The following is a 26,195-nucleotide window of genomic DNA, read 5'->3' on the forward strand; positions in this document are numbered from 1 at the left end:
GTAGATTTGTACTAAGTTTGGAGTTGAGAAGTGTGAGGTCTTTAATTTTATTCTTTTCAAGATTGTTTTGGTTATTTGAGGCCTCTTGCAATTCCATATGAATCTGAGGATTGGTTTTTCCATTTCTACAAAAGTGAGCATTGGAATTTTGATAGAGGTTGCATTGAATCTATAGGTCACTGTAGGTAGTACCGACATCTTTATTATTTTTATTATTTTATTTTAGAGAGAGAGTGCATGCATGAGTTGGGGAGAGGGGCAGAGTGAGAGACAGAGAATCCCAAGAAGACCCCACACTCAAGTGTGGGGCCTGACATTGGGCTTGATCCCATGAACTGTGAGATCATGACCTAAGCTGAAATCAAGAATCAGATGCTTAACTGACTGAGCCACCCAGGCGCCCTGGTAGTACTGACATCTTAGCAATAGTAAGTCCTCCAATCCATGAGTATGGGATGGCTTTCCATTTACTTAGGTCTTTAATTTCTTTCAGCAAAATGTTTGTAGTTTTCAGCATACAAGTCTTTCACCTCCTTGGTTAGATTTATTACCAAGTATTTAATTCTTTTATTTAAAAAAATTTTTTTAAGTTATTTACTTTGAGTGACAGAGAGAGCAGAGGAGGGGGAGAGAGAGAGAGAGACAGAGAGAATCCCAGAAGGCTCCATGCTGACAGCGCGGAGCCCATCGTGGGGCTCAAACCCACGAACTGCGAGATCATGACCCAAGCTGAAATTAAGAGTCAGATGCTTAACCGACTGAACTACCCAGGCAGCCCTAAATCTGGGATTTATATTTTCTAAGCCTTAAAACTTATTCTAGGTTTATTTATACATACATAAAAATACATGTGTACTTTTAACTTATAAATATTATACAATGTTGTATTCTCTTTTATATCATTTCTGATGATAAATATTTCCTGCTTTTACAAAATTCCAATGATAGAGAAGCCCTACATTTGGTGAGGTTTGCTGGTCTCCACCATCTCACGTATTCTCCATTTGGAATTATGTCATCATGTCACTGTGCTTTTCTTCCACTAAATGTTTTACAAAGGGCACCCTGGTGGCCAGGGCACTGTCCAGCTTTGTTCAGGCTCAGTGACCAGGCAGTGCTGGGTTTTTCTATGAACAGCTACAGTGGATCAGCTCATATGTGGATGCATTTTCTGCTCCCAGGCGCCCAGTGTACGGATGGTGGTGACAGCTGATAGGAAGGAGACCCCTCCATTCCCGTTTTGTACTGAGGAAACAAGCTTCAGGTACCAGGCATGAAGCCGCCTCTATTCCTTTTGTAGATTGGAGAAGGATTTCTGCCTCAACAGGAGGCCACTAAAGGTCAGACCTGCTAGGGATCCACTTTCTTCATGTTTACTTTTAACCTTGATGGTAATTTTGATACTTACTCTGTCTCATAGTACAACTATAACAATTACTTTCATTTCACAATTTGTGTAGGTGACTTCATGTTCTGTCACCTTTCCGGTGGTACTACATTTTTACTCTCTCTGGGAAGTTAGGAGGGCAAATCTCCCACAACTTAGGGAGGGAACACTTCCTCAGTCACCTTCCCAACAGGGAGTTTCTCCATGCCACAGAGTTTTGCCTTCCACCTGGATTTTGACAAAGGGAGGTGGTTTCTCTTCGCAGAGGATGGGACTAGACCCTTCCTTGGTCACCTGTGTGCCACCAAGACCCATCATGGTCCTTGACACCTTGTGAAACTGATTGGGTTGATTTTCTGTGCTGGTTCCTCCCCACCACGGCACCCTAAGGTATCACTTGGTGAACACTTCTGTTCTCTGACAGCAGCCTGGGGCCCCGACTGACAACGGGTGTCTTCAGAAGCTAGGCAGAAATGCCTGATGAGGTGCTGTGGCCTGTAAGGTGCAGGTGGGTATTCCATCTCCATTCTTTCTAGGTCTCTGGACCCCAAACAACCAAGAGGTAGAGCCTAGGACTGGGACGGGAATAAGGGCAGTGTCCATAAAGCCTGACACCAAACTGAGGTCCACCTTAAGGCACGGGCACACCTTCCACCCTCTTACTGTCATCTAATATGCTCAGGGGAGCTGGGAAGCGATCAGATGGGTGAGGTACCTGGGTTCTAGCAGAGCGCAGGCTGGGTGCCAGGGATGCTCCTTGGCCATCTCACTGCCTGAGTCAGGGAGGAGTCCTGTGTCCTGGAGGAAGGAACAAGTACATGTTATGAGGGCCCTGCCTTTGTCCCAGAGGCTCGTGCCTCTTATTCGTATCTGGGTTCTACCTGTCCCAAGACTTATTCCTGAGATCAGCTTAAGTGTGAAGCAGACGGAGGAGACATGGCTCCTTAGCTGAGAAACCGAACTGAAGGAGGCCAGGCACATGCCCGAGGGGGCTGAGTTTCAGTGAAGAGGCTGGGGTGGAGTGATTTGGCGAAGATGACGGAAGGCCGAGGAATGAGATGGGACACCAGAAATCAGGTGGATAGAGTACCTGGGTTCAGACGAGGGTCTCTGAGTGATCCTGGTGGCTGGCTGATGACGTACCGGGGTAAGAGCGGGCTGAGCTTAGGGTTCTGTGGGGGCACCAGGAGAGAGGTGTTGGAGCAGTCAAGATGGCCCACAGGGTGCAGGGGGGGCCTAGGAGGCTCTAGAGAGGGCAGGTGGGTTCTAATAAGACAGGCTAATAAAGAGGAAAATACAACTTTTGGATTTTCTTTATTTTGTTCATCTCCCCCCCCTCTTGACAGCTTAGAAAATTCCTTTGGAGAACTATTCCATCTCTGCTGAACTCAGCGTAAGGGAGGCCCAGAGGCTGCCGGAGGACGGGAGGTGGGGCCTTCAGCCTCGGCCCCTCCCACGCACCCCTATACATCCCGGGGGACAGTAGTGCCAAGCTCTACTTCACGCCCGAGGTGACAGGAGGTTGCGCTTTCTAAGGCAGAGCTTCCTGTCAGGACACCGTGCCCGCACGGTCTCTCTCAGAGGCCAGCCGCAGGGTCGGCACCATGGAGTATGTGCCCGCCCACCCCTCCCCCACTGGCCCACAGTGGGATTGTCTTCTCGGGTTTCTGGTAATTTCATCGGGGCTGCGTCACGTTGCTAAAGCTACAGATAGCATCTCACTGTGCTCTTCCCTCACAGCGCCTCTGAGGCTGGACACAGGCTGAGAGTTGGAAGAATGGGGTGGAGATCTGGGGGCTGTGAGGGGCTGTGAGGGGCCGTGAGGGTCTGGGACACCGAAACAGCTTTGAGGAACAAGGCCACTCGCCACTGGAACCTGTGGAAAAAGGAGAAGGGGCGCGTTTGCCTGCGGAGGCCCCTGAGCTCCCGGAGCTCTTGCGTATTATGTTGTCTCCTGACAGCTCCACCCAGACAAACCCCAATCCAGGTGTGGGCGAAGAGACACCTCCCCCCCAGGCCAGGCAGAGAGACTGTCCCCCAGCACAGGGCCACCTTAACTGGGCAGCCCTGTGGGCGGGGCGCATTGTTGATGCCTGTGCAGACAGCAGTCCAGGCCCGAGTGTGGGACAGACTTGCAGGCAGCACTCCAAGCTTCCAGCCTGCGACCCAGCTCCTCACGCTGAGTCTGCAGCCCAGCACCATGGTCCAGGGGGCCTTGGAGCCTGATGGCCCCGGCTGGGGCTGGGACGGGGAGGATGACTGGGACAGCGCTGTCCTCACCCTGCTGGCGCTGGCTGTGGTGGCCGCCACGGCACTGGCTTTGCACTGGTTTGGCTCTGGGCAGGACCAGGAGGCGGCAGGACCTGCACCCACAACCCCCGGGGCCCAGCCTTCTCAGGCTGGAGGAGCCAGCCGAGCCCTGCCCCTGCAGCCCAAGGTCAGTGGTGGTGTCGAGGGACACAGCTCAGGGCAGGGGCAGCCAGACCCTCCAGGACGTGGCCAGGGGAGTCCAGCTGCGGCAGGGGCCCAAGATCAGGAGCTCCGGGGAGGTGGTCTGGCTGCCACAGCGGCACCTCCACTCGAGACACCCGGCGAGGTGGCCAGTGGAGGGTCCTTGGGACGGCAGCACGACAGTGCCACCGCGGAAGCCCTGCGAGGTAAAGGAAGGGAGCCTCTCAGGCCAGATACTGCCTTCCTGGGTCGGAGCAAAGTAGGGGGGACATCCGGCCCCCTCCTGATACACTTCACCCCTCGGAGTCCTGGCAGAGAGACTGAAGGGCAAGTGGAGGCAGGAGGTGTTCAAGCCAAGGTGCCAGCTCACCAGGCCCTGGTCCACACAGCAGAACAGGACGCCAGCCCCTGGCAACAAGGTGTAGGGCCACCTGGCTCGCTAGAGAGGGGTCGAAGAAGCCGGCGGTGGCAGGTGGACCAAGGCTCAGAAGATAGACACCGCCGCCTCCCAAAGCCGGACCCCCTCCGCCTGGGCTCTGTGGTGAGTGTGTGGGATGCTGTGGATGCAGCCAGCAGCCTCTCCACAGGCTCCCAGAGGCCTCCTCTCCCCTTGGAGCTGCCTCCACCACGTGCCACGCAGGCTGGGCCCTTGACAGAGGGCACAGTGAAGGGGCACGGGGAGAGCAGCCTCCATCCAGCCTCAGTCCTAGCTCTGGAGAGCAGGGAGGCTGGGCCCCAGGCTCCCAGGGAGTCTCAGGGACCCCCAGCCTCCGTGGAAGGCTGGCCGTGGGAGAGGAGCTTCGTCCAGACCCCAGACTCCATGGGCCCACGGCCAGAGGGGTCGCAAGGCGGACATCCACTCTTGTCTCAAGGACGGGGGACCGCAGACGCCAGCAATGCGGTAAAGGCTGGGGCTCAAGGCTCTGGAGACTGCTCTTTCTTCAGCTCAGGGCCGGGCGGGGCAGAGCAGCAACGGGGCCATGGCCTCCTAGAAGGGAGACCATCTTGGCAAGGCCAGCGCGGGCAGAGCAGCGGGCAGGAGGCAGGCAGTCTGGACACAGGGAGGCGCCCCCCAGACCCCCCCGGCTCAGCCACGCTCTCCCCGCGCATCCCTAAGCCCCTCCCGCCCTTGGCTTCCCCGCCCACAGCACATCCCCACGGAGGTCTCTTACCTGCAGGCTCAATCCTTCCGACCTCCTCTCCTTCAGACTCTTTGTCCCTCGGAGTTAGTCAGGGTTCTGCCGAGGATGAAACTCTCAGGGCAGTGTCAGCCCCAGCCCCAGCCCCTGCCCCTGCCCCTGCTCCAACTCCGTCCTCCTCCCCAGCCCCTGCCCCAGCCCCAGCCCCAACCCCAGTTCTGACCCCTGCCCCGAGTAGTGAGTCAAGGCCTATGTCCCAGGAGCCCAGTGTGGCTCTCTGCAAGGACAACCAGGAAGGGCAGATCTCATCTAGCTGGGAAAACCTTATTTCGATGGTTCTTAGGAGTCACCCCTTCCCCAGGCAAGAGAGACGCCAAGGGAGAGCCCCAAGGGCAGCTCCCAGGAGCCCTAGAGATCCCAGCACTGATGCACCCTCTGAGAACAGAGAGTCTGGTTCTCCCCCTGAAGGGGCCGCCGCCAGCCTGGAGGTCAGGAATGGCTCCGCCGCTGGAATGGTCACAGAAGCTGGCACAGGGAGCCTGCCTGAGGCTGGGTGTCCGCAACAGCAGAGAAGCTCGGATACCAGGGAGGCTCCTACTCCAGACCCTCCCTCAGGCCCAAGGCCAGATGCAGTGGATGAGAAACATCCAGACTCCCGACTGCCTGGAGCCGCAGTGCCCGGGGCCCCATCACGGTCCCCTGGGCAGAGGCAACCTGGCCCTGTACCCTCCCCCACCACGAGGGGGGTCTCACAGCCTGTCCCACGGCCTCGGAAACGCAGCATGTGTGAAATAGCAGAGAGCTCTGAGCGGGAGGTCAGCCAGATGGTACCACTGAGGCAGGAGGGAGAGGCTCCAGGGGAGAGGCCCCGCCCTGCAGGCAGCGGGGCAGTCCTCACGGAAAAGCAGGAGGCCCGAAAACTCAAGGTGCTTCTGCAGAGGCCCGGGAGCCGGGGGGTGGCGGAGGGGCCTCGGAAGCCTGGCTCCCTAGCCCGGGAGCCCGCTCTGGCCGCGGCTCGACGACAGCGGCTGGACCTGGGCAGCTGCCTGGATGTACTGGCCTTTGCCCAGCAGCACGGGCAGCCCGGCCTGGCGCAGGAGACCTACGCGTTGATGAGCGACAATCTGCTGCACGTGCTAGGAGACCCGGGCCTCTACCGGCAGCTGAGCGGGGCTGAGCGGGAGCGCATCCTGAGCCTTCGGACAGGCCGGGGCCAGGCGGTGGTGGGGGTCCTTGTGCTGCCCAGCCTCTACCCGCTGAGCCGCTCGGGGCTCACAAGGGGCCCTTGTGGGGAGGAGGCCCCTACGGCGGGACCCGCACCCCCGCCTCCTCGCACGCACCTGCACGTGTTCAACCCCCAAGAAAACACGTGGCGGCCCCTGACACAGGTGCCGGAGGAGGCCCCGCTGCGGGGCTGTGGACTCTGCACCATGCACAACTACCTGTTCCTGGCGGGGGGCATCCGCGGCTCCGGAGCCAAGGCTGTCTGCTCCAACGAGGTCTTCTGCTACAACCCACTGACCAACATCTGGAGCCAGGTGCGGCCCATGCAGCAGGCCCGTGCCCAGCTCAAGCTGGTGGCCCTGGATGGGCTTCTTTACGCCATCGGCGGAGAGTGCCTGTACAGCATGGAGCGCTATGACCCGCGCACGGATGCCTGGACCTCGCGCGCGCCCCTCCCTGCGGGCACCTTCCCTGTGGCACACGAGGCTGTGGCCTGCCGTGGGGACATCTACGTCACCGGGGGCCACCTCTTCTACCGCTTGCTCAGGTACAGCCCTGTGAAGGACGCGTGGGATGAGTGCCCCTACAGTGCCAGCCACCGGCGTCCCAGCGACGTGGTGGCATTGGGAGGTTTCCTGTACCGCTTCGACCTGCTGCGGGGTGTGGGCGCTGCGGTGATGCGCTACAACACCGTAACGGGCTCCTGGAGCCGGGCTGCCTCCCTGCCCCTGCCCGACCCGGCCCCCCTGCACTGCACCGCACTGGGCAACACCATTTACTGCCTCAACCACCAGGTCACCGCCACCTTTACGGTCTCTGAGGGGACTGCCCAGTTCCAGGCCAGGGAGTTGCAGCCCTTTCCTCTGGGGAGTAAGGGGGTCCTCTGTCCATTCATCTTGACTCTGCCTGCCACCGACCGGCTGCAAACAGCCCTCTGAGCTGCTGCTCTCTAGGGCGACCCTGGGCCTGGGGGTCTGAGGGCAAGTGGAGCACAGGAGGTGGCCGGCAGAACCTTCTGCTGTTGTTTCTGGGACAGCTTTGTCTTTCTGTTCTAATAAGGCTCATGATCTCCCCCTTCCCTCCCCCCTTCCCTCCCCCCTTCCCTGAAAGAGCCCTCTCCCCCCGGAGCTCAGGCTCCTTGCATCTGGTTAGAAGCCGGCTTCTAACCTTCCCACCACAGCATGCTGTTTACTGCCTTTTCCGCTTAGTTCTTGCCCTGACGCCTCAGCTGGCTCACACAGCCCAGCCCGTCCTCCAGGGGGCTCCTCCTCCTCCTCTTCCTCCTCCTCCTCCTCCTCCTCCTCCTCCTCCCCTTCTCTGGGCTCCCAGGAGCCAGGTTCCCTCTTGCAGCACTGCACTGCCTGGGAAAATCTGTGTGGGGGTCTCTCTGGTGCTCTGAGAGCCAGGGACCGATGTGTCCTTGAGGACCAGGATTTGGCCTGCCAGGGGCTGAGTGACTGCTGAGCCAAGGAAGGAGGTGGCTAGAGAGATAGTCACACTTCTCCGTTCTGTCCCTAGGGCTCCAAGCCGGGCAAGAGGTCTGTAAGGGAATGGGACAGGGGAACAAGGAACAGAGAGTCCCCAGAAAAATGTTCTTGCCTCAGGCCTTGGGAGCCCGGTTTGGGTCTTCCTGGGAAAGACTCTGTAGCCCTCCTTTGTCCGATTGGTCCCCAGAGGCCTGGAACCCTTGCCTGTGAAACTGTTCTGCTGACTGTAGCCCCTGCCTGAAACCACTTGGGCTCATGCCCCTCTGCAGCCTGTGGGGTCTCTCCCCCCCGCTTCGCCCCTCCAGAAGCAGCCTCACTTCCCACCACCCCCTGTTCTTACGTGAGACCCAGGTTTCACCTGAGCTCTTTCCCTTGTTAGCTGCGGACTTAGCCGAGACGTCTGATTCCATTCTTCTCATCTGTGTAGTAGGGAAAATGAACGTGTCACTCAGGAGAGCTGTGAGGGCATAAGGACACATGCGAGCGCCTAGCGCAGTGCCCAGGATGAATAGATAATGTTCCCCTTTACTCGTTTTGGAATCCATCACAGGAAGGTAAATAAACCTGACTGAACACTGCTGCCTGTCCCACTGTGTGCCCGGGTTTGGCCCAACTGGCCCTTTTTCTTTTGCTTTTTATTCCATCCTCGGTACTACCGGCACTAAATATGTTTGATTCATTGAAAACATCTACATCTTATGATTCTCATTTTTTGCTCACAAGGCTCGCTATGCTGCCGGGTAGGACAGAAAGGGGTCCTCAGGTTGTTCTTAAAAATAAGTTTATTGAAAAACAAGTACAGTTCATACAGCTATGTGTTACGGTTGCTGTTACTCTGCCAAGCAGAGAGGGCTCCGTGTCCCCGGGGCTTCTCCACACTGGCAGGCAGAAGCACGGTGGCCACGGGTGGGCGGGGGGCCTACTGCTTGTGCTTGGTCTCAGTGAGCAGCTCTTGCCAGTTCTTCTCCATCTCCTCCTTGCAGTTGAGGAAGGCATCCTCCAGCCGGCGCATGGACTCCGCCAGCGTGGGGTCGGTGCGCATCACCACCATGTCGTAGGCCATCCATGTGGCTTGCACTGCAACAACCAGATGGGCCCCGGTCAGGCTACAGAATGGGGCCGTGGCTCTGAGCACTCCAGGGAGGGCCCGATGCCTCCAGCCATGCTAAGCATCCCAGGGGCCAGATCCTGCTGAGTTGCTGGTAGGCTACACGTTACAGGGTTCCTAAAAGCCACCATTAAAACTTCTTCCTACACAGAGCACTGCTGACACTTCCCTGGTCTCACACAGGTCTTAACTTCTGGATACATCAGCCCGTGACGCTAAGACTGGAGGCCTGTCTGACATAAAATATTAGGACAGTTTAGAGCAAACTCAGGTCCTTACCTATCTGCAGTTCACAGCTAGTGGTTGCAGGTGAACCCTGAGGGGTCGTAACACCCATCCAAGCTCGCATGCTCAAGTAGGGCTGATTATTCCTACTCCTGCCAAGCCCTGAGCCTCATGTTACCTTACGCACAGTGGCCTGGGATGCCTGCCCACTTCTGTCTGGGTACCTCTGTGCTTTCATGAAGGCCAGCCCAGGGACTCCTCCTTCTGGAAGGGTTTGCTGCATCCCATGTTAGGTGTCCTTTGGTGCTCACCACTGCACTGAGTTTCTTGCTGTTTCCCATCGAGAGCTACTCGAGGGCTTATAGGTGAACACATGCTTCTTATACAACTTCAGCGGAAGTCTGCAGAAACCTCATCTCTCTGCAGCACCCACCGCGCTGGTGTGGTTCTACCCTCTATAATTACAAAGAACAAAGGTCATCTCCCTTCCACATGGCAGCCAACCACAGTACATATATCTCCCCCTTAAAACTGCTCTTTGCTTGGCTAAAACATACTGGACACTTTGGGGAACTATGTCCTCAAGGAAATTAACCAAAAAGGAGATAGGCAAATAACAATAACACATGAATATCTACATACGACCAAGGTCAGCAGCAATGACAGACTTGATGTTTTACAGAAAGTAACACGTTTGGTTAAGGAAAATTGTTAGAAAAGCTATGTGCGGTATCTCAACAGAGGGCATATAGTTATATGGCGTGTACAGGAATTCTTGAACTTTTGGATGTATGAGAGTCACTTGGGACACCTTTTAAAATGTAGATCACTGGCCGCTCCCACAACTCAAAGAGGGTCTTGTCTAACATGTTGTGAATGGTGCCCAGGAACCTGAATTTTAACAAGGAGACCACCTTATAGACTGCCTGGACAGCAGGTGCAGCATGTACCCGGGAGTCAGAACAGTTTGCTTTCTGGCTCTCTCTACTTGCTACCTGTGTGCCCACAAACAAGTGACTTAAGTTCACCAACCTCATTTGTAAAGGAGAGACAACATCCCAGTCTCACAGCTGGCTATGATTACATGGATGCTATGTAAAATGCCTCGCACATATTATGGTGTTCAAGACAGGAGAAACCCTTACCGTAAAATAAATAAGAGGTATTCAGGGCAAAGAGAGTGGGTAAGAAATAAAAATTCAGAAGGAAAAAAGAGCTTGCAGAAATGAGTCTCATACGGTTCCACACAGCAGTTGGAATTCTAGCTCTGAATTTCCCAAGGCGAAAGCAGAGGAAACATGCTCAGGTTTGAAACTCGGTGGCCATAAAATAAAAACAAACCCATAAAGGACACCTGGGTGGCTCAGTCAGTTGAGCAGTTGAGCGTTCAACTGCGGCTCAGGTCATGACCTCACGGTTCCTGAGTTCAAGCCCCACATTGGGCTCGCTGCTGTCAGCATGGAGCCCGCTTTGGATCCTGTGTCTCCCTCTCCCTCTGCCCCTCCCTTGCTCACACACACACACACACACACTCTCTCTCTCTCTCTCTCTCTCTCTCTCATAAATAAATAAACAACAACAACAAAAACGGGCACCTGGGTGGCTCAGTCGGTTAACTCAGCTCAGCGTGTGACTTCCACTCAGGTCATGATCTTGTGGTTCATGGGTTCAAGCCCCACATCAGGCTCTGTGCTGACAGCTCAGAGCCTGGAGCCTGCTTCTGTGTCTCCCTCTCTCTCTGCCCCTCCCTCACTTGTGCTTTTTCTCTCTCTCAAAAATAAATAAACAAAAACAACCATTAGATGCTTTTATCCTAAGAAAAAATTTTCCTATAGGTATATTCTATGAGAAGCATATAATATAGTTGAAAATGTCCTTGACAACATCTCTACTTGAAATACAAAGTGATTCTTCTATGTCTATTTTTGTAATCACTGGTAAAAGAAAGCTGTTGGCATATTGCCAAAGCACAGTCCAGAAAAGGCAATTCAATGAGACACCAAAACACTATATCAAGAGCAAAGCCCTTTTTAATTTGATCCAAGGAAGAAAATTCAGAATGCATAGAAAAGAAAGAACTCATGATCATCAGAAGATCCTCCGGAAATTCACGTCTCTTGAGTTTTTCATTCATTCAATATTTGTTGAGCACCTTTGTGTTGGCATCTTGCTAAGGCACTCCTGGTGTCCTGGCAATATAGCAGTATGCAAGATAGACACACCCCACCTTCAGGAAGTGTCTATAGGGGCCATGGGAGATAGAATAAACACACAAGACAATCACAGGTTGGGAAGGGTGCTGTACGGCAATAAGCAGCATGTGTTGGGACAGAGAAATGGAGTAGGAGGAGTCTTTAAACCAGATGGTAAGGGCAGGCTCTCTCTGAGAGCTTTTGCTAAGGCCTGCACTTTAGCAAAGCCAAGGTCATAATCTCTGGAAAAGCCTGAACAGCAGATATTCTAAGAAGCCAACTAGGGCTCACCTGATACACTACCTGCTGGGTAGGACTAAAATCCTCATACAGAAATCAAGAAAAAACAGCCAAGATGTGGGGCACCTGGGTGGCTCAGTCGGTTAAGTGCCTGACTCTCGATTTCAATTTAGGTCATGATCTCAGGGTTCATGGGTTTGAGCCCTGCTTCGGGCTCTGTGATGCTGGTGTGGAGCCTGCCTGGGATCCCCTCCCCGCCCTCCCCTTCCCTGTTCATACATGCACGCACTCTCTCTCTCTCTCTCAAAATAAATGAGTAAATAAGTAAATAAATAACCAGTCAAGCTGTACACTTAAATGCAGGGTTCAAAGGATGAAGATAAAGGGGTCCAAAATTCTGTTGTACGAGAGGGGAGGACATCACTTAGGGATTTGGTAAGTGAATTTGCTTTGAGGGCCTAGAAGGTAGACAGGGAGTACAGGAATGATGACAAAGGGCGGCTCAGCCATGCGATAAAGGGACAAAGATGGGCCTGGACTTTATAGCCACGGGCTAATTCCCACCTTTGGCAAAACAGACCAGTCAACATTTTAAATGTAATTGGTGAAGTTATAGCTCCCAAATCTCAGGCCCCAGATGGTCTTACAGATGAATTCTACCAAAATTTGAAAGAACAGTTAATTCTTACATAATACGATTCCAGAAATTAGAAAAAGAAGAGTGATATCCTCACTGTATGGATATAGGAGCATTCCATTTATGTTATAGAAAATTTGAGAACAGAGATAAACAAAAATAAATACATAATTTTCCCTAAGTTAGTTTGTTCCAAAATCAAAGATTATATGAAAAAATATAGTTCTATTTTATATCAATATAGATATAAAACTCTAAACATGAACTAACCAAACCTGACAATGTGTTAAAATAGCATGTTATGATGTAGAATTTGTAACAGAAATTCAGCCCTGGGGGCTGAGCGCGGGTGCCATCAGGATGCTGCGCACAGGCTCTGTTCTGCTCTCTGTGCGTAAATTCACAGACAAACATGAATGGATAACAACAGAAAATGGTATTGGAACAGTGGGAATCAGCAATTTTGCACAGGAAGCTTTGGGAGATGATGTTTACTGTACAGTCTGCCTGAAGTTGGGACAAAATTGAACAAACAAGAGGAGTTTGGTGCTTTAGAAAGTGTGAAAGCTGCTAGTGAACTCTAGTCTCCTCTATCAGGAGAAGTAACTGAAATTAATGAAGCTCTTGTGAAAATCCAGGACTTGTCAACAAATCTTGTTATGAAGATGGTTGGCTGATCAAGATAACACTCAGTAACCCTTCAGAACTGGATGAATTAATGTGTGAAGAAGCATATGAGAAATACATAAAACCTATTGACGAGTGAAAATGGCACCCCTAAATAAACTAGTATGAAACAATTTAATCTAGCAGAATTGTCTTAAATTAGTGGTGCATGGAGGATTTGAAATAGCAACTTTTGGGGCACCTGGGTGGCTCAGTCGTTGAGCCTGGGACTTTGGCTCAGGTCACGATCTCCGGTTTGTGGGTCGGAGCCCCGCATCGGGCTCTGTGCTGACAGCTCAGAGCCTGGAGCCTGTTTCGGATTCTATGTCCTCCTCTCTCTCTGCCCCTCCCCCGCTCATGCTCTCTCTTTCTCTCAAAAATAAATAAACGTTAAAAAATTAAAAATGAATAAATAAAATAGCAACTTTTAGCAATACTAGTGCAAAAAGAAATCACTCGCAACAACATTAATGAAAGAAAACACCCCTTAACTTTCTGATGATTGCAGATAAACATAGCATGCATCTTTTTTTGCCATACCTTATGATTTTTAGGCTAGGCTCTAGTTATAATATTCAGAATCCTGTAATTATTTGTGGTTAAAAACTAGTTATAAAAATTATGTAATTCAAGGATAACACTGTCATCTTAAGTCTTAGGGAATATCGTAACTTGTTTGCATCTCTCCCTGGATTGGAGTCAAAATACTTAAATGATCTATCCATTGGAAATAACTGGCAGTGGAGAAAGGTTTGTTAGTTCTGTAGTGTCAGATAAAGAATACTACCTTAATTTTGCAATATACCGTGCTTTCAAAATAGCTGGTGCTGTTTTTAATATGGTGAAGCAAAAGCCTTGCAGGAAGATAAATAGTTTAATAATAATACATTCAACTTCGTTAAAAAAATAAAAATAAAAATAAATAAAAAGGGGGAAATCATAGGAATAGCTCAATTAATGCCCCAAAAAAGGGCAGCTAACAAAATTTAATACCTATTTGTGGTTTAAAAAAATCAACTCTAACAAATTAGAAATAATGGGAGACATCTTAAGCTTACTAAAAGTGATATACCAAAACTTACAACATATATACTTAATGGAGAAGCTACGTATATATTCCCTTTTTATTTATTTATTTATTCGTTTTTATTTAAAAATTTTTTTTAACGTTTATTTATTTTTGAGACAGAGAGAGAGAGACAGCATGAACAGGGGAGGGTCAGAGAAAGAGGGAGACACAGAATCTGAAACAGGCTCCAGGCTCCGAGCTGTCAGCACAGAGCCCGACGCAGGGCTCAAACTCACAGACTGTGAGACCAGTATACCCTGGTATACTGTTGGTAGGATTGTAAAATGGTGCATCGTTGTGTAAAACAGTTTGGCCTTCTTCAGAAAGCTAGACATAAATTCCACTTCTAGGTAATTCTCCAAACAATTGAGAACAGGTACTCAAGCACATACTTGCATATAGATGTTCACAACAGTGCTATTCACAATAGCTAAAAGGTGGACACAACCCAAATATCAATCAAAGGATGAATGAATAAAGAAAATGTGATATATCCGTACAATGGGATAATTATTCAACCCTAGAGAGGAATAAAGTACTAACATATTCTATAATATTGATGAACCTTGAAAATATGCTAAGTAAAAGAATCCAGAAACAAACTGTATTCACATACCATATGATTCATTTATATGAAATATCCAGAATGGGTAAATCCATAGAGACTGAAAACAGATTGGTGGTTGCCAAAGGCTGAGGATAGAGGCACATGGGGGTGACTGCTTAGGGGTACAAAGTGTCTTTTTTAAAAAGTTTACTTATTTACTTTGTGAGAGAGAGAGCATGAGCCCACAGGTGGGAGGGGCAGAGAAAGAGGGAAAGAGAGAATCCCAACCAGCCTCCATGCTGTCAGCGCAGAGCCCGATTCAGGGCTTGAACTCATGAAACCTGAGATCATGACCTGAGCTAAAACCAAGAGTCAGAAACTTAACTAACTGAGCCGCCCAGGCGCCCCCACATAGTGTCTTTTTTGAATGATGAAAACATTTTGAACTGGATAGATTTGGTGGCTGTATGACATTGTGAATGCATTAAATGCTACTGAATGTATACTTTAAAATGGTTAACTATATGGTATGTGGATTTCACCTAAGTTGTTTTTTTAAAGCTTATTTATTTTTGAGAGACACAGAGACAGCGTGAGTGGGGGAGAGGCAGAGAGAGAGAGAGAGAGAGGGTGAGAGAGAGAATCCCAAGCAGGCTCTGCACTGTCAGAATAGAGCCCCATGCGGGGCTCAAACTCACAAAACTGTGAGATCATGACTTGAGCCTAAACCAAGAGTTGGATGGATGCTTAACCAACAGAGCTACTAGGAACCCCTCACCTAAACTTTTCTATTTAAATTTAAGATGTTTCTATCTTTTATATTTAAATTTAAACTTTTCTCTAAAAGAGAGAGAATGAGTCCGGGAGAGGGGCAAAGGGAGAGAGAGAGAGGAGAATCTGAAGCAGGCTCCACACTCAGCGTGGAGCCCGACATGGGGCTCGATCCCACAACCCTGGGATCATGAGCTGAGTTGAAATCAAGAGCCGGTCAGTCAACTGATTGAGCTACCCAGGTGCCCCTCACCTAAAATTTTTCTATTTAAGATGTAGGGGGACACCTGGGTGGCTCAGTTGGTTAAGCATCTGACTCTTGGTTTCAGCTCAGGTCACAATCTCATGGTTCTTGAGTTCAAGCCCTGCTGACACTCACAGCCTGCTTGAGAATTTCTCCCTCTCTCTCTGCCCCTCCCCCACTCCCTCTTCTCTCTCTTTCTCTCAAAATAAATAAACTTAAAAAAATAAAAGTAGGGGCGCCTGGGTGGCGCAGTCGGTTAAGCGTCCGACTTCAGCCAGGTCACGATCTCGCGGTCCGTGAGTTCGAGCCCCGCGTCAGGCTCTGGGCTGATGGCTCGGAGCCTGGAGCCTGTTTCCGATTCTGTGTCTCCCTCTCTCTCTGCCCCTCCCCCGTTCATGCTCTGTCTCTCTCTGTCCCAAAAATAAAAATAAAAAACGTTGAAAAAAAAAATTAAAAAAAAAATAAATAAAAGCAGAAACTTTATACATAATATAAAAAAAGTGACATACAAAAAAAAAGAAATGGGAATAAAAGAATGTAAACAAAAAAGGGAAGATTCTTATATGGATTAATGATGATAACATGCTGTGAGCTGAAAAGTATGCCAACTCTCTGCCAGAGAACTCTAAAGAAAAACAAACCAACAAAACCAAAATAATTAGAAAACAACAAATGAAGGACCCACTATGGTAGAAAGGGTATTATCTATTATCAATTACAAATTAAAAACATACCACACTGTCCTCATTTTGCCATGCAAGTAGGTACCATGGAAATTATCATATTCCAATATCTATTTCACTGTTAGCACTGTACTAGGAAAGGATGATGTCAGGAAGCTTAAGATACAGCTTTATTAAAATGCATAAAAAATCAGGGAGCTAAGACACATTCATTCACTTAAAAAATATCTATTAGGGGCTCCTGGGTGGCTCAGTTGGTTAGGCGATCGACTTCGGCTCAGGTCAAGATCTCAGAGTTCGTGAATTCGAGCCCTGCGTTGGGCTCTGTGCTGACAGCCCAGAGCCTGGAGTCTACTTCGGATTCTGTGTCTCCCCTGTCTCTCCCCCTCCTCTGCTCACACTCTGTATCTATCAATAACAAATAAACGTTAAAAAAATTTAAAAAAATATATCTATTAAACATCTATTATGGGTCAGCATCTATTCTGGGGACAGAGCAATGAGAAAGAATGCCAAAAAGTCTTGGCCTCATGACCATTATATAATAAATAACAGTAAGTAGGGGCGCCTGGGTGACTCGGTTAAGCTTCCAACTCTTGATCAGCTCAGATCATGATCTCCCGGGTCGTAAGATCTCCCAGTTCGTGAGATAGAGCCCCCAGTCGGGCTCTGCACTGACAACATGAAGCTGGGATTCCCTCTCTCCCCCTCTCTCTGCCCCTCCTCTACTTTCATGCTTGTGCACATGTGCACTCTCTCTCTCAAAATAAATAAACGTTAAAAAAATAACAATAAGTAAACTTATAATATAGTATGTTAGAAAGTAATAAGTGCTGGGGCGCCTGGGTGGCTCAGTAGGTTAAACAGCTCATTTTGGCTCAGGTCATGATCTTGAGGTTTGCGGGTTCGAGCCTTGCACTGGGCTCTGTCCTGAAAGCTCAGAGCTTGGAGCCTGCTTCAGCCCTCTCTCTCTGCTCCTCCCCTGCTTGTTCTCTCTCTTTGTCTCTCAAAAGATGAATAAAAACGTTAAAAAAAAAAAGAAAGTAATAAGTGCTGAGGAGAAAAATAAATCCATGAAGGAGGGTTGAGAGTGCCAGGGAAAAAGGATTTGCAATTTCAAGAAGAGCACTTGGGAAACACTTCACGGAGAAGGTGACATTTTTATATATTTATTTATTAAATTTTTAATGTTTATTTATTTTTGAGAGAGAGTGAGTGGGGGAGGGGTAGAGAGAGAAGGAGACAGAGAATCCGAAGCAGGCGCTGGGCTGTCAGCAGAAAGCCCAATGTGGGGCAAGAACCCACGAACCTCAAGATCATGATCTGAGCTAAAGTTGGATGCTCAACTGACTGAGCCACCCAGGTGCCCCAAGAAGGTGACATTTAAATTACTTTTTGATGAATAGAAGTTCTTAACGTTAATGTAGTTCAACGTATCAATCTTTTATTCTGTGTTTAGCATTTTTGCCTCTTGTTTAGGAAATTCTACTCCACCCCCAAAGTCACAAGATATTCTCCCCTATTTTCTTTCCAAGTTTTAAACATTTTTGATACCTAAGCCCTTATTGTTCTGAAGCTATTGTGTGTATGTGTGGGTAGGGATGCATTTGTAATTTTTATTCTTATGGATAACCAATTTCTCCAGCTTACTTATTAAATAGCTCCTTCTTTTAAAAAATAAAAATAAATGGTTTATTCTTTCCTTCACTGATCTGTCATTTCACCTATTATATATAAAAATTCCTGTGAGTGTGTATGTATGTACACATGTGCATGTTTGTGTATATGAGCATGTTATGTGTGTACATGTGTGTGAGAGTGTGTGTGTTTACGTGTGTATGTGTGTGTATGAGAGTGTGTTATGTGTGCACATATCCATGTGTGTGTGTTTGTGTGAGTGTGTGAGCGTGTGTGTGATGTGTGTGTGTGTGTGTGTGTGTGTGTGTGTCTGTCTGTTTCTGGGCTCTCTGTTGCATTCTGTTGCTCAACTTGTCTATTTCTAAGTCAATATGACACTATATTAACTATATAGTTTTATAATAAGTCCTGGTAATGGTAGGGTGAATCCTCTGTCCTTGTCTTTCTCAGAAATATCTTAGCTATTTTTGGGTTGTAAGTCTCTCATAAATGTTTTAGAATAAACTTGTCAAGTTCCATGATAAACCCTATTAGGATTTTCACTAAAACTACTTTAAAGCAAATGATGAACTCTGGGGAGAACAGACATATTACTTTAAGTCTTTCTATTCATAAATGTAGCTACAGCTCCATTTATTTTGATCTTTAGTATCTGTTAGTCAAGTTTTATAATTTTCTGCATATAGGCCTTGCACATTTCTTGTTACATTTCTTCCAGGGGAATTAATAGATGTGTCCATGTGTCTACGTAGATGTGTCTACGTGCATGTGTATGTTTGTGTGTTACTGTTGTAAATGCCTTTAAAAAATGTGTTCTAGGGGCACCTGGGTGGCTCAGTCGGTTGAGCGTCCGACTTCGGCCCAGGTCATGATCTCGCGGTCCGTGGGTTCGAGCCCCGCATCGGGCTCTGTGCTGACAGCTCGGAGCCTGGAGCCTGTTTCAGATTCTGTGTCTCCCTCTCTCTCTGACCCTCCCCTGTTCACGCTCTGTCTCTCTCTGTCTCAAAAATAAATAAACATTAAAAAAAAATTTAAAAAAATGTGTTCTAATTCCTTGTTGCTGGTATATATAAATGCAATTAACTTTTGTACACTTATCTTTCATGTAACAGATTATCTCCAATTACATGTGTTTTAGATGTTCTGCATAAGTGTGGTAGCCAGCTTCCAAGTTGAGCCCTGTAGTAGTCCCGGCCTTCTGGTAATCACACCTTTATGTAGTTCTCTCTCACACTGTACTAGAGTAGATCCATGTGACAAGTAAAATATGACAGAAGTGATGGTATGTCACTTCTGAGATGAGCTTATAAAAGACTGTGCCTTCTGTCTCTGGCTCTTTCATATGTGTATGTAGTATTACACTATATTATGTTACATGTAATTGCTCTGGGGTAAGTTATGTCATGAACAGCCTTCTGGTGAGGCCACATAGAAAGTGGCCTGCCAACAGCTATGTGAGCTCAGAAGGAGATTCTCCAGCCTCTGGTCAAACATCTGGAGACTGAAACCACAGCCAACAGTTTGACTGCAAACTCATAAAATACATATCCAGAGCCCAGCTTAGCTACTCCTAGATTCCTGATCTTCAGAAACTGTGTGATAATAAATATTTTTTGTTTTCAGTTGCTAAATTTGGGTTAACTTGTTATGAAGCAATAGATAACTAATACAGATTTTGGTACTTGAGTAAGTGCTCCTGTAACAAAACTGTGAAATGTAGGAGTGGCTTTGGAGTGTTTCAGGGGATGGGAGCTGGAAAAGCTGTAAGGATTTTGAGGAAAGCATTAGTGAAAGATTAAAGTACCTCGGACACACTGTTCATAGGATTTGGAGTTTGAGGAGGCTGCCAATGAGGATTTACAGAAAAGTGAGGAAACTCTTATTGGAAGCTAGGGGAGAGGAGATACTTGCTATGTGGTGGCAGAAAATTTAGCAACACTGTCACAGGAAGTTATGTGGAAGGGAGAAAATGTACTTAATGAACTATTCATAGGATTGACCTTCATGTTTAATATTTTATTTGTTTTCCATTGCCTTGTGCATTTCAGACCTTCCTTCTGAGATCATATTCCCTTTACTTAAGTAAAACTTTTAGTAGTTCCTTTAAAGCAGGTCTCTTTGTGACAAATATTGTAAGTTTTTATTCATTTGCAAATGTCTTTATTTTTTCCTCATTACTGAAAGATAATTTTGTTGGATGCATAATTCTGCGTCAATAGTGTTTTTATGACATTTAGATATTATTCCACTAAGTTCTGGTTCTCACAATTATTGTTCAAAGTTCACTCCATTCTGATACCCTATGTCTTTTGGTTGGTGCATTTAGTCCGTTTATCAAAGTTCACTCCAATTGTTACTCCTTTGATCTCTCTCTCTCTCTGGTTTCCTGTAGTTTTTCTCTTTGTCTTTGGTGTTCTGAAGTTTCACTATTATGTGTCTAGGTATGGATATAATTTTATTTTACTTAATGTATTTTGTTTCTTGGATCTATGATTCAATTTTTCATTAGTCCTGGAAAATTCACAGACATTATATTAGTAGGTATTGCCATTATTCCATTGTCTCTAATGTCTTTTTTTCCTGAGATGCTAATTAGGTATATATTAGAACTTCTTGGTCTATATCACAAGTCTCTTAATCTCTTCATACTTTTACTTTCATTATCTCTTTTTGATGCATTAGCCTGCAATTAATCATCTCTTCAACTGTTGTTGATTTCATTTTTATCTCACAATTATCTTTTTCTTTTTAAGAGGCTCCATTTGTTCTTTTCGAAAATGTCTATCCTTGAGATTCTTTCATACTCATCTTTGTAACTGCATCCATTACTTCTGTAGCCACTTTATACACAGCTATTTGCATTCTGCATCTGACATCACCTATAGTCCTTGGAGATCTAAATATGTTGACTCTTGCTTCTGTGGACTTTCACTCACAGTGGCTTATCATTTCATGTATTTGGAAGGCAGCTTTGCTCGCCACTATACCACCAATGCTGTATCTGGTAATATTTATCTGTGAGGTCACTGCTGAGGTAGCTTCCAATCTCTTCCACACCGCTATATAATCTTTCTAAAACCTTTCTATAAATCTTTATGTTTTCTCTCTGCTTAGCTTTCTTCAGTTATTCCCCTGTTGACTACAGAATGACTTCTTAGTGTGGTACACAAAGTCTTTCATGATTTGACCCCAAATGATTCGTTTAGATTTATTCTCTACCACTTCCACTTGTAGTTTATTCTACAGAAGTTTAACATTAAATCCAACCAACTTTCTTATACTTTTGTTCCTTGGCACAAATTGTTCTTTCTATTTGAAAGCCTTGCCCATCACTTGTCTATTTGAGAAACTCCTAACAACTCCTACTTCAGAGAAATGCTTCATGCCTCCTCTTAAAAATTTCCATAATTTAGGGGCACCTGAGTGGCTCAGTCGGTAAGCGTCTGACTTCAGCTCGGGTCATGATCTCGTGGTTTGTGAGTTCGAGCCCTGCATCGGGCTCTGTGCTCACAGCTCAGAGCCTGGAGCCCGCTTCGGATTCTGTGTCTCCTTCTCTCTCTGCTCCTCCCCCACTCACACTCTGTCTCTCTCAAAAAAAAAATTTCCATAATTTACCAGACAGATTTCAGCCATCGATTCCAAATCTCACTGGAACTTTACAATCCTTTTATTATACCAATTAACATAGTATACTGCATTTCTTAATTGTTTATTTATTTATTAAATGTTTATTTTATTTTGAGAGAGAGAGAGGGTGGTGGGGAGGGGCAGAGAGAGAAGGAGAGAGAGAGAATCCCAAGCAGGCTCCATGCTCAACACAGATCCCGACACAGGGCTCATCATGACTATGAGATCATGACCTGACCGGAAATCAAGAATCAGATGCTTAGTCGACTGAGCCATCCAGGCACCCCTGTATACTGCATTTATATGTCTATGCATTTATTTCCCCCATTAGATTATAAGCAATTAAAGTGCAGGGCTTGGCATGTGTTCATTCAGGAAGTACTTGTTGAATGAATGAATGAATGAATGGTGCTTTAACCCTGCCCCCCAAGTCATGATATTTCTTTGGCTCTGAGATTATATTTTTCCAGCTTTTTAAAAGTATAACTGAGACAAAAATTGTATGTATTTAAGGCGTACAATGTGATGTTTTGATATTTGTATACATTATGAAATGATTACCACAGACAAGGTAATTAACATTTCTATCACCTCACAGTTATTATTTATTTTGTGTGGTGAGAACACTTAAGATCTATATACTAAGTACATTTATTTTTTTCGGAGAGAGGGGGAGAGCATGCATGCAAGCAGGGAAGGGGCAGAAAAAGGGAGAGAGAGAATCCCAAGCAGGCTCCACTCTGTCAGCACAGAGCCTGACACGGGGCTTGAACCCACAAATTGTAAGATCATGACCTGAGCTGAAATTAAGTTGGACACTTAACCAACTGAGGCATTCAGGCGCCTCAAGAAATTTCTACAAAGACTTATATTACCCCCAAATCAGACTACTGTGCAGAACATTTATATAAAAATAGAATTATAAAAAAGAGGAAAATATGTGAAACTAAAACTAAGGAAAGAATCAGCTAAAGAACAAATAATGGACCTTATATCAATTCAAGGGGTGTGATGTGCAAAAAGCACCAAGCGGAGAGGGTGTGGAATTGTGCATGATAAAAGCCTCATTTATGCCAAGTGTACATAGGCTAAACCTTTTTCATTCCTGTGAGAAAAGAAATGCACAAGCCTTTCAAGAAGTGTAGCTGCTTAAATATAATAGTTGCAAGTATCAGACAACTTTAATTTTACTCACATTTAAAAAATTGTCAAAGCTGAGTGTTTTATGTGACTTATTTCAATATAAATACCTGTCAACCTTATCTTGAAAGGAGAGAGTATTTTTAATAACACTATTACCTTAGCAACATTAACTGACTTAACTATTGTTACTTAATAACTTACTTAGCTACTACCTTAATTATTATTGGAATAGTTGCTGGAAAAAGAGTCGCTAGCAGATCTAAATAAAAATGCAATATGCTGCTTGGTTCCTTCGGCACACCAGGTGGTTTGGAAGTAAATGTTAAAAAGGAACACAAAGAGGGGTGCCTGGGTAGCTCAGTCGGTCCAATTCTTGGTTTCGGCTCAGGTCATGATCTCACAGTTTGTGGGTTCGAGCCCTGCACTGGGCTCTGTGCTGGCAGTGTAGAGCCTGCTTGGGATTCTCTCTCTCTCTCTCTCTCTCTCTCTCTCTCTCTCTGCCCCTCCCCCACTCACACTGTCTCTGTCTCTCTCAAAATGAATAAATAAAAATTTTAAAAATTTTAAAAAGAGGAACACAAAGTAAAGTAGGAGAAAATATAAGTAAATATTTCACTAATCTCAGATTAGGGAAAGATTTTCTTTTTTTTTTAAATCCTTTTTTTAAAGTTTTTTTAAAGTTTATTTATTTATTTTGAGAGACTGAGCAAGCATCTGAAAGCAGGGGAGGGGCAGAGAGAGAGGGGAGCAGAGGATTCAAAAGTGGGCTCTGCGCTGACAGCAGTAGGCCAACTTGGGACTTGAACTCACAAACCTGAGAGATCATGACCTGAGCCGAAGTCAGAGGCTCAACCAACTGAGCCACCCAGGTGCCCCAGACTTTATAGTCTTAATAATAAAGACCTCTTACAAACCAAGAGATTCTATCACAGAAGTCTGCTATTTCCGTCTTGTTCTCAGTGCCAAGCCAGAGTTAAGGCTAGTTCCTTTTTAGCTTTTAGTTTTGCAAAGCTTCATAATTGATCCTTCCACTAGTCATCCCTCTCCAAACCATCCCTCCTTGGTTACCAGAGGTATCTTTCTAAAACACAAGTGTCTTCCTTGAAATCCCAATGGCTATCTATTACCTAAATAAGAAAAGAAACAAAAGAAAAGAAAAGAAAGGTCAAATTCCTTAGGCTGATGTTGAAGACCCTTCTTCTCACCTTTTCAGCCTCTTCTTTGGCCTGCCCTCTTGTGGTTCTCATGCGCTAATCTTGCTCCCTATGCCCAGCTTTCCCTCACTGGCACACACACATTTGGCTATTTCTTCTACAGGACGGCCCCTCCTCTCTACCTCCAGCATCCCTACCTCATCTGTCCAATCTGGATTCCTTCCCTAATGCGCTGTTCAGAGCCTCACTTGCCTCCCCAAGCAGTCAGCCTCTCTTTCTTCTCTGCTCCCTCCCCAGTAGTTGGTATACACCATTATCAGCATTTACTAGATTACAGTTTTAATAGAAAATTAAAAGGTTTAAATTTATATATTTAAATTATAATTAGTCATCTTGATGTCTGTTTCCGGCCCCCTACCTACTTCTTTTAATGAAGGAGCATCTCTATTTGATATCTCTATTCAATCCTAATCCTACAATAGCATACAGTAGGCACTAAGTGAATACTGTTAGATAGGAGAATATCTTATTAGATTGAAGGAATTATATAACTTTTGGTAGAAAACAAATTATAGGACTTTTAAATTAATTAATTACTTATTCATTTGTTTATTTATTTATTTTTAAAGTTTATTTATTTTGAGAGAGATAGAGAAAGTGAGAGACTGCGTAAGCAGGGGAAGGGCAGAGAGAGAGGGAGACAGAACCCCAAGCAGGGCTTGAACCCATGGACCATGAGATTATGACCTGGGCTGAAATCAGGAGTTGGACGCTGAACTGACTGAGTCATCCAGGTGCCCCCTAGAACATTTTTAAAAGACAGTTTACAAAATATAAAAAACTTTCAAGTACATAGGCAAAAAAATTGCCAACATTTCAAGTAGAAATTTTCTAATTCTTTTTTAAAGTTTATTCATTATTGAGAGATAGAGAGAGACAGAGCATGAGCGGGGGAGGGGCAGAGAGACGGGGAGACACAGAATCCGAAGCAGGCTCCAGGCTCCAAGCTGTCAGCACAGAGCCTGACGCGGGGCTTGTACTCACAAACCGTGAGATCATGACCTGAGCTGAAGTCGGACGCTTACCAACTGAGCCACCCAGGCACCACTCAACTAGAAATTTTCTAAAGCCTGTTGTAATAAATGGAGATTGTTTGCAAACTAAAAATGTCCCTAAAAAAAGGTTGTTTCTCATTTTGAGTAGAGTATGCACGCTTTCTAAAATTTGTTTTACATTATTATTTTCTCTAATAAAACTTAGGCTTATAAATTAAAGAATTATACATATTCTGAATTAGTAAAGAACAAATTAAAGAAATTATAATGGTGGGGGGATGCCTGGCTGACTCAGTCAGTAGCCCACGTGACTCTTGATCTCAGGGCTGTGAGTTCAAACCCCACACTGGGTGTAGAGATCACTTAAAAATAAAGCCTTTTTTGTTTACGTTTATTTATTTATTTAGAGAGAGAGAGAGAGAGAGAGAGAGAGAGAAAGAGCACATGGGAGGGGCAGAGAGAGGTAAGAGAGAGAATCTGAAGTAGGTTCCACACTGTCATCACAGAGCCTGACTGGGGGCTTGATCTAACGAACTGTGAGATCATGTTCTGAGCCAAACCCAAGAGTTGGATGCTTAACTGACTGAGCCACCCAGGTGTCCCCAAAATAAAGTCTTAAAAAAACAAAGAAATTATAATAGTATCTCCACTACTGCTGGTTATCACTTAGTGGAAACATGTGGACTAACAGACTAACATTCTTATTCAAAAATGGAGAAATTTGTTCAACTCTATTCTTGTTCTATTCCACTGAACTAACTGTACCTCCCATTTCAGCACCTCATCAGTCTTAGCGCTATTACTCTGAACTCTTTCTATTTAAACGACTCACAGGAAGAATGTTCCAGTTCTGTTCATAGGTGTTATATTAACATTGTCATTTTCTGAATACTTGAGCTTGGGTTTGTACTGTGCCCAGTTACAAAAAAGAAATCGCTGTTTCTGCCCACAGGAGGATAATAGTCCAGTTGAAGAAGTAACATGGAAACACACATACAGTAATCAGAAAATAATTCAAGGCAATATTTAGTGGTGTTGTCAAATTTTGTGGCATAGTAGTTACATGGTATAGAAGCTGAGAAGTGGTCAGGGAAGGCCCGTTAAGGCACTTGATCTGAGCTCAGCAGTGTAGGAAGAATCTGAGCTACTGGACGTAAGGGGGAAGACATTGTACCTGAGATCTTCTCCATCTCTTCTAGTAGCTTTTCCAAGTCTTTATTCAGGTCTGACAGCATTTTCAGCATGTTGTCATAGTTTCTTTCTCCAGGATCAGAATCAGCCATCTAGGCAGTGCACAAAAAGAAGATGCAGTGAGACAGACTGACGTTTCAATTCCAGCTCTATTACTTATACCTGGGTAGCCCAAGCCAGAAACCCAAGGCCATCTTTAATTACCTCCTTATCTTCTTTTCCTGACCAAATGGGTCACTGAAACTCACCAATTTTATTTGTTCATGGAATAAATATTTAATCATCTATGGGTCAAGAAGGTCTGCTGCTTGGGAGTC

The 26,195-nt window shown here is 46.2% G+C and overlaps 2 protein-coding genes across 2 annotated transcripts in view; one reads left to right on the forward strand and one right to left on the reverse strand.

Annotated features, from left to right (window-relative positions):
* The first annotated feature begins 3,384 nt into the window (after positions 1–3,384).
* KLHDC7B (kelch domain containing 7B) lies at positions 3,385–7,139 on the forward strand. The gene has a single exon (XM_049626741.1). It carries the CDS (start codon positions 3,477–3,479, stop codon positions 7,137–7,139), a length of 3,663 nt encoding a protein of 1,220 aa, XP_049482698.1. The 5' UTR covers positions 3,385–3,476.
* Positions 7,140–8,452: 1,313 nt separating this feature from the next.
* SYCE3 (synaptonemal complex central element protein 3) overlaps positions 8,453–26,195 on the reverse strand; it is a 28,894-nt gene continuing 11,151 nt past the window's right edge. Inside the window, exons 2-3 of the mRNA XM_049626619.1 lie at positions 25,862–25,970; positions 8,453–8,765 (exon numbers count right to left, since the gene is read on the reverse strand). Coding sequence (XP_049482576.1) covers positions 8,608–8,765; positions 25,862–25,970 — 267 coding nt within the window. The 3' untranslated portion in view covers positions 8,453–8,607. The remainder of the gene's footprint in view (positions 8,766–25,861; positions 25,971–26,195) is intronic.

The sequence above is a fragment of the Panthera uncia genome, chromosome B4 (assembly GCF_023721935.1).
Source record: "Panthera uncia isolate 11264 chromosome B4, Puncia_PCG_1.0, whole genome shotgun sequence".
Classification (NCBI taxonomy): Eukaryota; Metazoa; Chordata; class Mammalia; order Carnivora; family Felidae; genus Panthera; species Panthera uncia.

Coding starts and splice junctions, on each gene's coding strand:
- KLHDC7B (XM_049626741.1), top strand. CDS start 3,477: ATGCCTGTGCAGACAGCAGTCCAGGCCCGAGTGTGGGACAGACTTGCA.